Genomic DNA, 17,973 nt, shown 5'->3' on the forward strand with positions numbered 1-17,973 from the left:
CAGAATTGCATGTATTAATCAATGAGTTATGAGCAAATCTATCTAAGATAGTGGATGAAGAGATAGACATTTTGTCATGCTTAGTTTCATTATTATGTCTTGTTTCGTTTAATAGTTTCATTGTCATGTTTAGTTCAGTTTGCATGGTTTTTCCTGTCACTGTCTTGACTGAGGTCGCGTTTAACAATTGTTACCATGGTTTTTGATTAGTTACACACTATTCCCTGTTTCTTTGATTATCATCTTCTGTGTATATAAACCCTCTGTTTCTTCTGTTCAATGTTCCACTCTAAAGTTATGTTAGATGTGTAGTGTCCTTTTGCTTTCTGTTTATTAAGGTCTCTTGTAGGGCTGAAACGATTCATCGAGTTACTCGATTAATTGTATTGCAGTCTTTGCGAGACTTTTGTATGTCACGTCTTCCAAATAGTTACAGACAACAACAAAAAATTAAATTCCCCAGCCTGCTTCTCCCAATTCACTCGTACCTTTGGGGAAGACATTTTAATCGGCTACCAAAGTAATTGAGCATAGAACATTGTTGGCACTTACTAAATGGGTAAAAATTGCAATAAATAGGCTTAGTTTTGGAGCCAAATGTTGGAGTTGGAATAAATACCAGTTTTTTTTTTTTTTTTGATAAATAAAAGCCAAATGCTTGATCATTTTACAGCCACATCATTTTCGTTATGCATTATTTGTTTTGGTTGTTTAAAAACACAAAAAATGTTTTATCCGATTACTTGATTAATCGATCGATTAAGTGCTAGATTAATCGATTAAAAAAATGAATCGATAGCTGCAGCCCTAGTCTCTTGGTTCATCGTCATTCTGAGTCACGCATCTCTTTTGGATCCAACTACACGTGAACCCATGATAGAATGTGGAACCTAGATTAGGTTAAGCAGCAGGAGAAAGGTAAGATATGGATTTACCTGCTGTTAGTCTGCTTCTCCTTGAGCAGGGAGATCGCTTCCTAAAGGATCACGCAAGGAACTTCTGAGATCTGGTATGCCTCACCCACTATCCCAACAGCTCGCTATGCGTTTTTTACAACACCAACCTCAAAGAGCGTTCAAAGCCACACCTGCGCATGGAAGGTCCATGAGGGAGTTTCTCCGAATTTGTGGAGTAGGTGCTGGTAAATTGTGGATGGCCATTCACCATCTGCCTCGTTGAGGAGGACAACGCCAGCCCCAGACAATGCCCAGAGCCCAGCCAGCCTTCAGCCATGCCCACAATGGAAAAAAAGCCAGAGCCCACCACAGACACAGAGCCGGAGCCCGCCATGAAGTGAGAGCCAGAGAGTTTATCAGAGGGCAATTTCATCCTTGAGCACATCGTGAAGTTTGAACGTGTGTGTGAGCCGGCAACAGCGTCCGTCATAGAGGGCATATTGGTTGAGTGAGGGCTTATTAGTGGAGTTCGTCGTCAGGGTTTGGAGCCCCGCCCACATACCCGTAGCTGAGGTGCATGAAATGAGCTGCATCGTCTTCGTCTCTGCTGGTTAAGCTCAGTTCCTGGTCATCTCAGTTTCTGCTGGTAAAGCTCAGTTCCTCAGTCATCTTCCATGCCTTAGGTACAGCCCAGTTCCAAGTCATCTTTGGAGATGTCATCTTTAAGGATCCCTCAGCTCCACCTTGAGCCTTTGAGCCCTGGACTCCACCTTGGCCCTCCAACCCAACTCCAACTTGGTTCAAAGCTCCCTTTGGCTCCACCATGGTCTGTCATCCCATGGCCTGCTTGAGTGATGACACTTACATGAGCATTTTCACATTGCAGCTTTACTGCTTAGTTCACTATGTATACAGGTAACACACAGTGTTTTCTGTGCATGTGCAATACACGCTGAAAACAACAACTGGTCAACGTCTCCTCCATGTCAGATTGTCTTTTGTTTCAGTGACGTACAAAACAGGGCCGGTCTTTGCAAGAACGGTTGTGGGCACCCATTTGGGTCCTTTTCCATAATCAAAAACAAGTACGCTGATTTCACCTAAAAAAATCCTGAAATTTGCATTGCATCAGCTCTCCACCTGCATTCGCTGTTGTGACAATATGACCTGTTTAGTTCCTGTTGGTTTCAGAAGATCCAGTCTGCTGCATAGTAATCGTTTCAGCAATGCTGTAGCTGGGAAACTTTTGACTGCATGAGGTGTGTTCCTGAACTCATGTTGAAAACATGGATACGTTTCTATTGTCTTATAGGAACACACCTCATGCAGTCTTTGGTTTAGGGAGCCCTTTCCCTGAGATGTCTTTAAAGCCTTCTTCAGAGTCTTAAGGAATCGTTCCTCAGAAAGGACTGGAACTCTTAAGACACCAGCTGGGGGCTGAGAGTCCACAATCACCAGATATATGTGGTTCTCCAGTGGCCAAAGGAGGCGAGCGGTAAGTAAGTAGGTCAAGTGCAAACGACGAACACCTGTGTCTTATTGCAGTAATTGGCGTGGAGAGACCGTTTATAAGCCGTCCTTGCAGTCCCCGTCAGGAACGCTGTTTGCGGAAATAATCCAATCGCTAGCGGGTCTTCACCAGGAGCAACATCAAGCCTTGCTGGGCATGAAGGAGGAACAGGAGCGTCGGTTCGAGGTGCTCCTCCGAGCCCAGCAGGAAGACCGCGAGCTGTTCCGGAGCCGGATAGACCGGGAGGTCTATCCAGCCCAAAACCCAACGACTCCAACAACAGCCACGGCCCCGCCGGTGCCTCTCAATAAGATGGGTCCCCACGATGACCCAGAGGCGTTCCTTGACCTCTCCGAGAGGTCTGCAGAGGCCTGGGGCGGCCCGTCCGTGGAATGGTTAATGCGGCTTATACTTCTGCTCTCCGGAGAGGCACAGGTGCAGGGCCAGACTGGGACCAAAATTCGGCCCTGGCATTTGTGGTTTTCACCGGCCCAACTAGATGACGTTAAAAAAACGTCCCCAGAATCTGAACATTTTTCCCACTGAGACACACCATAGGCAGCAATGACTTTCACACTGTAGGCATACACGTCATGATATAAGACTGAGGCGCATAGACTTTAGTCCATACAAAAAAAAAAAAAAAAAAAAAAAATCTTTAGTCCATACACATTCACAGCACAGCACACACGAGCATGGCACAGCGGCCAAAAACACACGCACACACGAGCATGGCACGGCAGCCCGACGCACACAACACAACTGCTTAATAAAGAAAAGGCACCATGACCAAACCACAATAGAATAACGTTATATATGATAAAAAGAAGCATGACCTACCTTATTAAAGTGGGAAAAACATTTTTATCTTGGGACATTTTTCAGCATGAGCTTCAAGACATTTGCGTTTTTTGTCCCTTATTTTTTCTGCACTACCACCCTTTACTTTCACAAAGTTCATCTTTTTATCCATTTTGTAGATCGGCTTCTGACATGCTAGCAAGATTTGTTTTACTCTTTCCCCGCTTTTGGTTGCGTACTCTTGACGTGGAGCATATTACTTTGGGCAGAGGGGAGGGCCTCTGCCTATCACGTCCTCATGCACATCCTGCCATATCACTTGCCAGTAGCTAGGGGGAGAAACCCCCCTATAAATATGGGCCGGCCCATATCTCGTTTTTTCCGGGTTTCTCACGTATTTTAGCTCTTTTCCCGCTGTCTTCCCGTTTTAGTATTTTCCCGTAAAATATCCCGTATTTTTACGCTCTGATTGTGTTAACTCAGAACACGCAACTATCTGTGTCCGTGAAGTGGCGGCTTGCACTTGGGTTGCTAGACCTCCAGTAAAGCAGGTGGCAGTATGCAGACAGTAGCTTATGGCGCTTTTCCACTACACAGTACCAGCTCGCCTCGGCTCGGCTCGGCTCGACTCGACTCGCCTTTGACATTCCTTTGTTTGGTTGCCGAAGAGAGGATCCAGCGAGAGCTTGATGGGGCAACGAGGAACGAAAGGCGTCGCTATGACGAACGGGTACTATTTGTGGCGGTACTATTTGTGGCGAAAAGCGAGCTGAGTCGAGGCGAGCCAAGGCGAGTCGAGTCGAGTCGAGCTGGTACTGGTAATGGAAAAGCGCCATTAGGCTACTATCGAAGAGGAAGAAGAAGAAGACAGTCGCAGCGGCGCGGGCGCGAGCGCGAGGAACATAGCGAGGAAGAGGGAAAAAGCATGGGAAAAAGTAGCGGGATGTGAATTTGAAATGATCAAGGAGAGTTGTCACAGTGTTGGGTTTGTGTTCCCCAGGTGTCCACTAGATGTCCTCCTTTCCCACGGTGTCAGTCACTTCAGGAACTACATTTCCCACGATCCTGGTCTTGTCATTGCACTCAGCCATTTCCCCATTATCATTGACAAATCCCTGTGTATATAACCCTGTCTGTTTCAGTGCATGTCACGGAGTCCTTGTTATGTCTGACACTTCTTGGTCTGTTCCTGATTGTTCCTTGTATTTTGTTATTTTTGTATTTGGATTGTTTACACGGTATTTGACCTTTGCCTGGACTGGATTTACGCTTTACGGATTACCCATTAAAACATCCTTACTGCACTTGGATCTGCTGTCTATCTCCCGTGTGTGTCGTGACAGAAGGACTCCGTCACGATGAATAGATCCAGCAGTTCGGGATTCCGTAACCCTTCTCCTGTGTATGGGGAAGGAAGGGGACCACAGAGAGGAGGTTCGCAGGTCGGGGAGGAAGAGCCTCGACTAAACATTTTTCAATGTTTTGCCTTATGGGCCCAGCAGACTGAGGAAGCAGCAGCGGCTAAGGTTTCAGCGAACTCGTCCATCAGAAATGGTGAGTCGTTTCTGGGGACTCGTCTGGCGAAGTTCTCCGGAACTCGGGGAGGTTGCAGGGGAGGAGGTGGTCGACAAATTCCACGACACCGTCCTCCACCTTGCCATTCTTCTGATCCGGAGCCGCCGGACTGGTCCAGCACAAGATCTTCGCCGCTGGTTCCGTCCATCATAAAGCCCTCGCCGCTGGTTTCGTCCAGCCCAAGGTCCTCACCGCTGGTCCCATCTAGTACTGAGGCTGCACCTCGCCATCAAGGAAGGAGGAGAAGAAGGGCCTCTTATCTCCCCAACGCCCCGGTGGTCGTCCCGATGCAGCATGCGGTTATTTCAGAGGCCATCCCCATGCAGTGTGCAGTCGTTTTGGAGGCCGTCTCTGTGCAGCATGCGGTCATTTCAGAGGCTGTCCCTGTACAGCATGCGGTCGTCTCGGAGGTCGTCCCCATGCAGTGTGCAGTCGTTTTGGAGGCCGTCCCTGTGCAGCATGCGGTCATTTCAGAGACCGTCCAGCCAGAGACCGTCCAGCCAGAGACCGTCCAGCCAGAGACCGTCCAGCCAGAGACCGTCCAGCCAGAGACCGTCCAGCCAGAGACCGTCCAGCCAGAGACCGTCCAGCCAGAGACCGTCCAGCCAGAGACCGTTCAGCCAGAGACCGTCCAGCCAGAGACCGTCCAGCCAGAGACCGTCCAGCCAGAGACCGTCCAGCCAGAGACCGTCCAGCCAGAGACCGTCCAGCCAGAGACCGTCCAGCCAGAGACCGTCCAGCCAGAGACCGTCCAGTTCATTGTGGTGTCTGTGGCTGTTTTGTGTGTGTGGGCAGCACACACATCTACAGCCCATGAACTCAGCCCCGAGCTTCCTTCGCCACTGGTTCCGTCCAGTCCAGAGCTTTCCTGCAGCCCTGCCGAGCCTGAGCTTCCCTGCACGCCTGCCGAGCCTGAGCTTACCTGCACGCCTGCCGAGCCTGAGCTTACCTGCACGCCTGCCGAGCCTGAGCTTACCTGCACGCCTGCCGAGCCTGAGCTTACCTGCACGCCTGCCGAGCCTGAGCTTACCTGCACGCCTGCCGAGCCTGAGCTTACCTGCACGCCTGCCGTTCCTGAGCCGCTGTCCGCTGTTCCTGAGCCGGTGTCCGCTGTTCCTGAGCCGGTGTCCGCTGTTCCTGCGCCTGAGTCACTGCCATGGCCGCCCGAGGGTTCTGCTCCGCCCTGGTCGCCCGAGGGTTCTGCTCCGCCCTGGCCGCCCGAGGGGTCTTCACCGCCCTGGCCGCCCGAGGGGTCTTCACCGCCCTGGCCGCCCGAGGGGTCTTCACCGCCCTGGCCGCCCGAGGGGTCTTCACCGCCCTGGCCGCCCGAAGGGTCTTCACCGCCCTGGCCGCCCGAAGGGTCTTCACCGCCCTGGCCGCCCGAAGGGTCTTCACCGCCCTGGCCGCCCGAAGGGTCTTCACCGCCCTGGCCGCCCGAGGGGTCTTCTCCGCCCAGGGTCCCTGACGGACTGTCTGCATTGCCCCGGCCGCCTACTAATTTGTCACCCCCTGTTCATGTTCCCCTCCACGGACCTGGCCCCCCATCCCTCCCCCTGAGCCTTTACTGTTCTGCCTCCCATTCTGGACTCTTGTTTTGTTTTGTGGTTTTTGTTGTCTTGGAGCGTCTGGTAGCCGCTCCGTAGAGGGAGGGTTATGTCACAGTGTTGGGTTTGTGTTCCCCAGGTGTCCACTAGATGTCCTCCTTTCCCACGGTGTCAGTCACTTCAGGAACTACATTTCCCACGATCCTGGTCTTGTCATTGCACTCAGCCATTTCCCCATTATCATTGACAAATCCCTGTGTATATAACCCTGTCTGTTTCAGTGCATGTCACGGAGTCCTTGTTATGTCTGACACTTCTTGGTCTGTTCCTGATTGTTCCTTGTATTTTGTTATTTTTGTATTTGGATTGTTTACACGGTATTTGACCTTTGCCTGGACTGGATTTACGCTTTACGGATTACCCATTAAAACATCCTTACTGCACTTGGATCTGCTGTCTATCTCCCGTGTGTGTCGTGACAAGAGTAGAGTAGATGAGTGTGATGTGCGATGATGGATCAGGAGGACGCCGACGGCCAAAATCACCGAATTAACTACCAATTCTTTGAGCTCTTTCTCACTCTGTCTCCCAACATTAAGCTTGATGTAGCTATTGTAGCAAATGTAAATGTGTAAGTAATGTTTACTTTGTTCGTTCATAAAGCACTTTAAACATATTCATTGGTCTGGAATTCCGTAATATATATTGTGTAATAATAAACTCTTTAGACTGTTAATGATTAGTGCTTTTCAAAAAAAAGTTTTGGGGTAAGAATCGTGTAAAAAAAATCCCTTATTTTGGGGATGGATTCCGGGAAATCTCCCTTATTTTCAATGTTCAATGTTGACAGCTATGCTATGGGTACGTGCAGCAACGTGGTCAGCTCGGCCCAAAAGAATAGAAAATCACACCGGCCCTTCTGGCATGTGCCAGAATTGCCAGATGGCCAATCCGGGCCTGCACAGGTGGCCGTACAATAACTGCCAGTCCAGAACCTCCTAGTCTATGAAGACCTGAAGTGCGGTATAAAAAATATAATAGAAATTAAAAATATAATAGAATATATAATTACGATTTTCGTAATTCAAGACAAGGAAGGAACAACCGGCCGTGATCAGGATGGGAAAAGAGGAATCTGAAAAGAAAAGCGAAACATTACAAAGACTGCAGAAATATAAGCTTTTATTGTGAGGGAGCCACACCTTCAGTGATATATTCTTTTTATTGTTTTTGAAATATGGTTAAAGTTTACTGTCAAGAATGTACTGTACTTGAGTGTTAAGAAGCAGTCATAAAAGTGTACTCTCTTTCAGTAAACTTAAGTGCCCTTTTATTTCATTAATATTATATGATCTGCAAGTGCAGTTTCTTAAAAATATACTTTTAAGATTTGAAGTACACTACAAGTGCACTTTCAACAGTAAATTACATATATGTACAAGATGCAAACCAAATCCTAACCTTAATCCTAACCCTATAGTTAGTACATGTTGTTAATTAATATTAATAGTATTGTATAATTGCACTTTAAAATAAAGTGTAACCCAATATTCCAAATAAATCTTATTCAAGGGACATTATAGGCTATATACTGTAAAAAATTGTAAGAGTAGTATATGGTAGTCAGAGTTTGTATGGTATGTATCCTGTCATTTTTAGTACAGATTTGTAGTACAGAACGTCCTGCAAGCAGTGCTGTTGAGAAGGTCCATTCGACCAGCTTCATTCATATGCACCTCACATAAACTGAGAAGAACATGAATTATTTTCTCCAATAATACCCTCAGGTGAAATCTGTGTTTTTCCAATGTTCAGGTGCTCATTTGAATAATAAATTCATTGTAGCATTGGACAGTCTGATAAGGCCACAAGTCATTTCAATCTGCCAATTATGAGACTGGAAATCTGCTTCTACCCCCAAGTCATGGCTTACAACAGGTATTATGTTGCAACCTAATTATTTGGGTTGAGGTGGAAGAGAGATTAACTAAAACCCACAAATGCAGTAAACACATACAAACCCCTCTAACATTATTAAAGCTCTTGAGATCACATCTCAGCAAATGATCGTAAACATGGAACAACTGTGCATTAGGCTAATTGCACTCTTACGCCCAGATGCCTTTTAACCCTTTTAGCAGAATAACAGTATCAGTACAAATGCAGTTGATTGTGCTATGAACAACCATGTTTGTCAGGAACAACGTTTGACGTTTAACCACGATTACTGGATGGGTGGATTATTGTAACATTTTACTTTTAAAAGGTAGCCTGAAAAACAGGAAGGAAATGAATGTGCAGACAAAATGTGCAAAAACATCCATCTGTGCCCTTTAACATCAGTCTACAATTGTTCCATATCTACCTCTGAAAGTCTCTTGTGCTCACCAAGGCTGCATTTATGTGATGAAAAAATACAGTAAAAACACTAGACCTGTGAAATAGCACAATTTGGAAAAACTGTTTTCTATTTTAATATATTTTTTCAAATGTAATTTATTCCTGTGATGCAAAGCTGAATTTTCATTATCATTACAGTCTTCAGTGCAACATGATCCTTCTGAAATCTTAATATGCTGAAATATTTCTTTTTTTTATCAATATTTAAAAAGTTTGGGGTAAGTAAGAAAAAAATCATACTTTTATTCAGCAAGGACAAAATAAATTATTTGTATTAGGACATTCATAATGTTACAAAAGAATTACAAATAAATTATATGTCTATTTCAATAAACGCTTTCACTTTGTCACAGTTTGTGATAGACAAGGCAGACTAAGATGAAGAATACGGTTCAAATATAGTCTTTAATGATAATCCACAGGTATATAGAAAATAAGGCAGAAAATAACCACTTAACATTAGAGTATACTCATTTAGGGATAGACGACACCGGACACTAAACTGACAGAGAACTGAACATACAGGTGATGATGATGGTGATTGATGAGTGCACAGCTGAACATAATAAGTATCCGTGACCACAAATGAATGATTAAGGCAGACGATGACGAAACACAGCGTCCAAACTAACGTGATTGTGACACACTGTAACTTATGAGCAATTTAATGCTTCCTTGCTGAAAATATAATGTACTTAGAATCAATTATTTGAAACAGATTTTAAATCAGAATTTAATCCAGAAAACGCTGAACTGATCATAAGCACCCACATAGTCATAAAATTACATTTATTTGAGCTATAAGCCTGTGTTATGCTTTCCTCCTCCGCTGGTGGAAAACTGCAGATGTGAACTTCCCAACGAATGACTCATCATCTCATCGCAGTAACAGATGCTGCTGAGAGTCAGCCCTGATGAAATGAATCCTAAAACTATGAACTAGGGTCGTGAAAACCCTATATTTACCGGGAGCATGCAAAGACCACATTGATTTAGTGACTGTCTTACATCCCCGTTTTAGGAATAATGAAATTACAAACACTGTCATTGAATTGTTACATAAACCCACCAACGCACATTAACTCTCTCTCATCCTGTCTTTCTGTCCAAGTGTAATAGTTAATGCTAAGGTCTTTATTAACCCTAAAAAAGCCCAAACTTTGCAGAAAAACCTGTTGAACTATGCCTTCTGTCGTCTGATTAATAGTTTATACTTTTTTAACAAGTAAAAGGCCTTTAAGTGTAATTCTAAAAATGTCCCCCGTCAGTTCGTAGTACAGTAAACGTGTCTTGTAAAATCTTTTATGATTTTAATGAAATTTTATATTGTTAGTAATATTTCAAGATGATGTTTATTTGTTCATCTCTCAGTCATTATTGTATTGTATTGCATTGCATTATATGTTTTATTATTTCATATGTAAGGCTTTACAGAGTTAATTTCTTCTAGATGGGCATCCTGTTCAGACAACACGACTGTTCCCTTAATTAGGAAGCAGTGTTTAACAAGTTGCCTATTTTTGTTTATGCAAAATATATACAATTTGAGATCCTAACCTCAGGCAATATCTCTGGCAAATTGTGGAAATATCTCTTCTTTTTCATTACATTTGGTGATTAGTTATTCGGCCAGCCCATGGGAACTGTAGAATGAAAACTTCATGATAGACAAGTCAAGAGACAGGTCTCGCTGTCTACCTTGAAAAAAAAACTAGTTTACCAGAAATTGCAAATTCTTCCTTTATTCACCCTCAAAATGTGTGTGTTAGTACAATATTTGATTATATAGAACAACATCTGCTGATGCCGAACGTTTGGTCGTTTTGCTCATTGTGTTCTCTTGATTTTTCCTACTATCTTTAAAACACTGATAATAACACCATAAAAACTATGTTTTTTTCTATAATGTTTTCCATTTATCTTTTTAAATTTACCTTAACTTCATGTTACAACCATAATATAAACTTAATCTAAATTTAACCTTACTTACTTTAACATAAATTAACATTCCGTAACTGTTTCTTTGCCATTCCATTCAGATGTCAATAATCAGAACCACAAATCATCAAATGCTGTCCACAATGTCAATCACCTTGAGGTTCTGCTGGGTCGTCCTCTCATGATTTCATGTTGTCAAGGGACTTCTGTAATTGAACAGAACTCTTCCTAATGTTTCCATAACATACTCACTACAGTACTATAAAATCTGTAGCGACCATCACTTCAAATATTACCTGAATCAATACAGAAATTAAGTGCAGCGTCAGTTCTGGCACGTCACGGCCATAGACTGTAAAAAATAGGTCACGGCTGACTCTCAGCTGATCCGCGTCTACCGGAATACGACGCCTATCACTGTATTCATATATAAGCTCCTTCAGTATTATCAGCAGCTATCGCGTTTCTCAGGAGCGAATTACCCTCCTCCCTCCCCAGCTCCTCCTGTCTCAGTCAGGATTTGGCATTTTGATTCCCCTTTGAATCAGAATAAATTCTTGAATTATGTTAAAATCTTGAATTAATGATCTGCAATACATTCATGTTGGTTCTGTTCTGTTTACCCTAAGGGGGGTTATTGCTGCTCTCCCTGCTCTTATCCATGCTAGGCTGCCATGGATGCGCAGGGAGTTCTTGCCCAGAACTGAACCATACCGCCAATCCTAACTGTATGCTAATTGTCAATCGTATTTGACGATAGTGGTCCTGACAGAACTGAATTAATGTTAAGTTTGTATTGTTGGAGCAAATGCAGTGTGCAAATGTGTTCTTATTGGTGTTCCATGAACGTACATTTATGAATGAGGGAATCCACAGCATGAAGAAGTTCAAGATTAATATAAAATGTACAATATTAAATAAGATGCACTTCTAGATAAAGACTTGGAAAATTAGACAAATCTAAGTTTCTATCTGTCTGTCTGTGAACCTTCTTTTTTTTTACACTGCATCATAAACATAAAATATATTAACATAACGTAAAAAGACATTATGAGATCAAATGGCCCAAATCAGACAAACACACCGGCACCATGTTTGAATGAAAAGACCACATTTAATTAGCATGAGCTTGCTGGCAAGAGGTGTTTCCCAAAGTATGGGAGAAAATTTTACAGAGGCATTTACAGCTTTATAGATAGACATAGTTCATAGTGAATGTTACAGCCCCACAAGAATGACTTCACCCTTACATTCAGAAAAAAGTCCACACGCAGGCTTGAGCAACCCATCTATATGGCTTCATGTTCATTTTGTTTCTGTAATATCAAAAGAGTGTTGAAAATGCCCCTTCGTGTTTCACAAACCTTAAGATTTAGAACCTCTTAAAAAGGATTGAAAGCACTGTGGCACTTCAAATAGATGCTTTACATAATCCAAAAAAACATTCAAGAAAAGTCATCTGATTGTTCAGATTCTAATTCAGATCTTGTTCGGATCTTTTGACAGGTTAGATCTGTATACCAAATACTGTTTGTGACAACCCAATATTAAAGGCAAGATGAAATACTGTTCACAGCCCATTTAACTTCTATAATTTGATTTCTGAGTGAAATAAAATTCAACAAGGAAAAAAAAAATGGGTGGGGTTGCACCAGCCGTTTTATAAGATCTTGGAACATAAAGTCTACACTAGAGGCTGAGTAACGTCGTAAGACATTGTGTCGATGTAGTGACTCTAGGGGTAGCCCTTTGGAGCCCCATGTACCTCTGAAATTTCAGAAAAGGCCAATGATAATTGGTAAATGGAATTTGCATGCAATAGATTCTAAATACAGGTATAAAAGGAGATGGCTTGCTCCACTCATTCAGGTTAGTGCTGAGGAGCCGAGACAGTGTCCTGGCCATTTCAGGCAGTTCAGTGTTGTGGCAGGAGGGTCACAACATCTCGTTCGCTCCATCAGGGAAAAGAGTTTACAATAGTAACCAAGACGTTCCCTATCTGTCACTAAGGGTGTATTCACACCTGCCTTGTTTGGTTCGATTGAATCGAACTCTAGTTCGTTTCCCCCCTTTGGTGCGGACCTTTTGGGCAGGTGTGAATACAGCAATCGAACTCGGGTGCGGACCAAACAACCGAACCGAGACCCAGCTGAAGAGGTGGTCTCGGTACGGTTCCAAACGAACTCTGGTACGGTTCGTTTACGGTGTGAACATGAACCGACCCAATTGCAAGAAAGCACTGCGGCTTTGAGTTAACAGGCTTCCGTAGTCGGAGATTTTGGCATAATGGTTTGTGTTATTGTTGTTCAAGTGCGAAAGAGAATTCCATTCCGGCGCGCTGTCTGGCCACACGATACTGTTGCGCGTCTTTCTGCGCGTCGTGTGTGTGCATCATTGGAATGGAATGAATGAATGAGTGTGTGCATCAGGACATTCACATACAGAGCGTTCTCTTTAGTCTAATCGGGCATATGCAAAAAAAAGCTTTTGCAGTTCATATAATGTAACGATTACAATACAAGGATGATGCTGCGTTAAACTGGACAAACTTAATCACAAGCGTTAACATTGACAGCACTTGTTAGCAGTATATACAATAAGAATCTCATTATTTGAATGTGTGAACATAGCCCCACTCTCTATGAATGAAAACTTTATACCTTATCCATCTTCTGCGCAGTTTCTTCATATTGCGTTTGTACAGAATAACACAAAATTAGTCAAATAACAAATATTGCAGTACGAAATATCTCCATGCTGAGCCTTTTTTGCACTTCCTGATTCCCCTACTTGAGAATCCTTGTCCAATGAATGTACGACCTTAGCACACGTGTGGTTTTGTTTACAAATTTTTGTTCACTTGCAAAAAGAGCAGTGTGAAAGCGAACCGTACCAAAAAAAAAAAAAAAAAAATTTTTGGTCCGGACCAAAGTAAGTGACCTATCGGACTTTCCTGGTGTGAATACACCCTTACACAACATTGTGTCGATGTATTGACGACACTAGTGGTCCCTATGCTAAATGCCACAACCAGCTGAACTGTGTTACAAGGTTTGACGGTGCAGATGTCAGAAGACAGCTACGTGCCTAAGAACAAGTGAACTCAGGCCACATCATAACCTTTCCAATGCCCCAAGTAAGTTACAGTAGTCCTTCGTACCACAAGGGCCAGACGTGGAAAATACATCACATTGACTTACCAAACAGGAGGTGCCACAAATGGAGAAACTCTCTGTGAAGGGTGCCTGAGAAGGGAGAAACTCACAACCACAGCGACTGGAGGCAGAGCGAGGCTCTGTTTAGGGGAAGACACAGGGTTTACAGACAGGGAAACAGTGAAAAATACTTCAAATGGGTTTTAGCAATAGCTAATCAACACATATGGAGCACTAAGCCCAAGTATACTGCCTCTCCTGAAAAGGGGCATAGCATGAGTAATGGGCTTGGTAGCACAATTCTCTCCTAGCGTGAGAAGTCAGAGATATAGGCTTTAATCGATTATGGTCTATTACTGCATCGATGCAGAATCGTCCACATCTCCAACGATTAATTTCAACACTCCTAGGGGAAAGGCACTGAGTGCAAGTGATATACCCAACCATTTACCCGTTCGTACCCAGTAACACTTGAGGTCGAAACCGGATCCACTCTGAGATTATAAAATCTTGCAAAAGTATTGGGTGTAACTCACCCAACCGCTCTAGAGATGTCTGTCACAGGGAGGCGCCATTCACTAGTGCCCAGGAGGAAGCAACTCCACTGGTGGAGTGTGCTCGTATTCCCAGGGGCACAGCACGCCCTGGGCTTGGTATGCCTAAGAAATGGCATCCACAATCCAGTGGGCGATCCTCTACTTGGAGACAGCCTTCCCCTTCTGCTGTCCCTCGAAACAGACAAAGAGCTGTTCAGATCGTCTAAAGCTCTGTGCGCTCCAAATAAATGCACAGGGTATGAACTGGACACTGCAGAGATAAGGCTGTGTCTGTCTCAAACCTGAGGGAGGGCTTGCAATTTCACTACCTGATAGACCTGAAGGATGGGTCAACTTCCTGCGGGAGAACCTCCATTGAGGGGGATGGCCTCGGTGATAGGCAGACAGAGCGCGGGACCTGAGGCAGGATGTGTCTGATTGCCTCCATCTGCTTCTTCACTGCTTTTAACTGTTGTAAGAAGACCTCAACAGTGTTGCCAAAGAGGCCACCTTGGGAGATGGGAGCGTCGAGAAAGCGCACTTTCCCTGCATCTTGCATCTCGGCAAGGTTAAGCCATAGATGGCGCTCCTAGGTGGACATCGTCTGACCCAGATGTCCACCTAGCCTGTGTCGTGACTTTTGTCGCTGAGCACAGCTCCTTCATTAGCCTTGGGTTGGACCTGCCCTCATGCAGTTCTTTCAATGCCTTAACCTGATGGACCTGCAGGATGGCTATGGCATGCAGGGAGCTCCTGGTGCACTTTCTGGAAGAAAGGCACTGGGACAGAGTGCAACTGTGCATCACGCTTCGAGCTCAGAAACCAATCATCCAACCGCGAAAGCACTGGACAGGGTGGCCCGGGCAAGCACAGCAGCCTTCTTAGCCTCAGCCTGCGCCATCACACGAGATAGTGGGGGCCTAGGCGAGTCATCCGCTACCCTTCGATGCTGCCATCAACAGTTCATCATTTTCGAGAGCCCCGAATGAGAAATTAAATTCACCCAAAGGTGAACCGCCTAACTCATCCGTGAACTCCACTGAATGAGTGTGCTGAGGAATGGGAGGCCTACGGGGATTCAACCAGCGGAAACACTTCCATTTGAAGTGCTGAGATTGCCCTTGGTGCTTGGTGCTTGGCGCCTCAGTCTTGTGTGCATCCGCTGCAATTCAATCAATCTGCTGTTTTATTCTGACTGTTACTCCTGGTTGGAGGCTTCCATAAATATTTAGTTTATACGTAGAGTTATGTTTCAACAAATTTTAATGGTGCAACAAATTATATTTAGTAGTGTGTAAGTTGTACTTTCTTTTACTTTCTAAAATTCTTTTGCAATTAGGCTAAGTTGTAACTTAGGCACAGCTGGTGCAACCGGTTTGATTTCATCTAGTGGGAATTTATTGGATCGGCCATCCATTATTCAATGCTATCTGATGACAAATAGGAAAGTTGTTTCAGTAGCGGAGCAAAAGATTCAATTTTGATGAACGATTTCTTGGGAACAATGTGCACAATATGAGCAGGAACATGCATTAAGTAAATCAGTTCTTTACTTAAGTAAATGAGGTCCCTTTTGATTTCAAATTGACTTTAATTTGGCCAAAATATCATGTGTGTAGCATTAGATTTGCACTTGCACAAACGTTGAGCACAAAAAAACAATAATAATAATAATTTTGTGGTGTCGGCATATTCACAAGAAAATGCAGAGAGGTGATCAGGACATTTACACAAACAATTATGTTCCCAATGAAATGGGAACGTGACTTTTAAAAGTGCAGGAGTGGAACACATTGCTGGTGAGTCCCATATTGTGACCTTTGGGCGTTTTCTCAAAAAGCTGATCCCAAAGTAAACCAGTCTTTATCTGACTGCTGAAAAGAAAGAGTGGTTTGGGCATGAAAAGGCTACAAGTGATTGTTTTTGGAGAGGTATGCGATAAGGGCCACAGCCACACCCACGTAGATGCCCGTCCCGATGGTGATGGACAGTACGGCGAGGAAGAGCGCACGTCTGGAGCTGGAGCTGGCACGGTGAAAGTCCCCTTTAGTCACCGCTTTGTTAGTCTGCATGAGGGAGGTAGAACAAAGACAAAAATAGCACATGTTGACATGTTTTGGAAAGGTTTGCAGTGTGAATGAGCTATGATCGCATAAGAGAGATGCAGAGAGAAAGAAAACAGAGAAATTATTAATTGGCCCTTCTCCAACAGCTGACTGACAGATCTGGTAAAGAGCATAAATAATAAGTGCTGCATGACTCAGAGCTCTCCTGCGGGGGCTTGCAGCCTTTGAAGTCCAGGAAACGTTGCCAAGATTATGGAGAGATATTTCTGACATCTCAACACCCCGCTACAACGTTGTTATCCTTCCTTGCTCACTTACAGATCCTCCTACCTGACCGCTCAGAGATATTTCACCATTTATTACCTAGATTTATTGCATAATGGTTGTAATTGCATACGGAGAAAAGTTGTACTGTCTGTCTGTAGGCTTGTGTCTTTCATTTTTGCCAACATCCATCAAACAATTCGGCCCACAATAATCTGATGATGCTAATCGGGTCGTATTGAAATTGCCCTCACATTTAGCAGCCGATCATAATTCAGCTACATCTGACCAACTGCATCATGAGGTAGGAACAAAACAAAATTTGTCATGCTCAAATGTGTATTTCTTTTTTGCCTGGATGATATAAAGCTAATGTGTGTCAGCCTAGCAAAAATGAGAGCATGTTTAAGAAATAGAGATGAAACGATATGACAATTTCATATCACGATTATAGTGACCAAAATGATCATGGTTATTAATGTTATAACGGAAAATATATAGAAAACCAACAAAACAATTAAAAACTGACCTAATTGCATATGCATTTGTTGTAGTTTCCCTTTCAGATGCAAAATTTATGGGAGGAGAGTATTTAAATAAATCCCGCAAGGTGATTTACTAAGGTGTGCACTAGTCAATTTACTGGTATCTGCGCCATTATTTTCCGCCCAAAAAAGCATGTCTTAAACCAGATGCTAATTTGCGCTGCCCTTGGTAGATTGTGTTGGTCATTATGGGAATGATCCGGCTGATCTGTGTTCTTTAATTTGCGTGTCGTCAGTAGATCACGCGCAGAACTCCCATCTGTGCGTTTTTTGTAATTGCGCTTTCATGCTAATTTGCCCCGTTTAGTAAATCTGGCCCACAATATTATCTACTAACATGTACTACATGTTAATCAAATCAAATAAAAGTTTTATCAAATGATAAACCTCATATTTCAGCCAATTTTTAAGAAAAGGGATGAGTCAAAATGACAAATGATTATAAGTATTTTATCTGCTCTATGAATAATTACCAAATGCAAATTTACAACTGTGCATAAACATTTGGTCCAATTTTTGGTCTTACTTCATTAATCATCACCTTTCCGTGCCATTTTAGTGCAAATGCATATACACTACCATTAAAAAAAACTGCACAAGCAACATGAATTACGAAAGTACATATTCAGTTTTTCATGTCAACTACAAGCCAAGGCCATGTTTCTGAGTTGATACAATAAAAGGAGAAGATAAAGTGAAAGAGAAGATAACGTGAAAGAGCAAAGAGGTAGTCGACTGGACAG

The 17,973-nt window shown here is 43.6% G+C and overlaps 1 protein-coding gene across 1 annotated transcript in view; it reads right to left on the bottom strand.

Annotated features, from left to right (window-relative positions):
- Positions 1–14,779: 14,779 nt before the first annotated feature.
- LOC130084627 (synapse differentiation-inducing gene protein 1) overlaps positions 14,780–17,973 on the bottom strand; it is a 46,718-nt gene continuing 43,524 nt past the window's right edge. The window contains exon 4 of the mRNA XM_056249993.1: positions 14,780–16,421. Coding sequence (XP_056105968.1) covers positions 16,263–16,421 — 159 coding nt within the window. The 3' untranslated portion in view covers positions 14,780–16,262. The remainder of the gene's footprint in view (positions 16,422–17,973) is intronic.

Source organism: Rhinichthys klamathensis, unplaced genomic scaffold, assembly GCF_029890125.1.
Source record: "Rhinichthys klamathensis goyatoka isolate OS25496 unplaced genomic scaffold, OSU_Roscu_1.1 h1tg000003l_1, whole genome shotgun sequence".
Classification (NCBI taxonomy): Eukaryota; Metazoa; Chordata; class Actinopteri; order Cypriniformes; family Leuciscidae; genus Rhinichthys; species Rhinichthys klamathensis.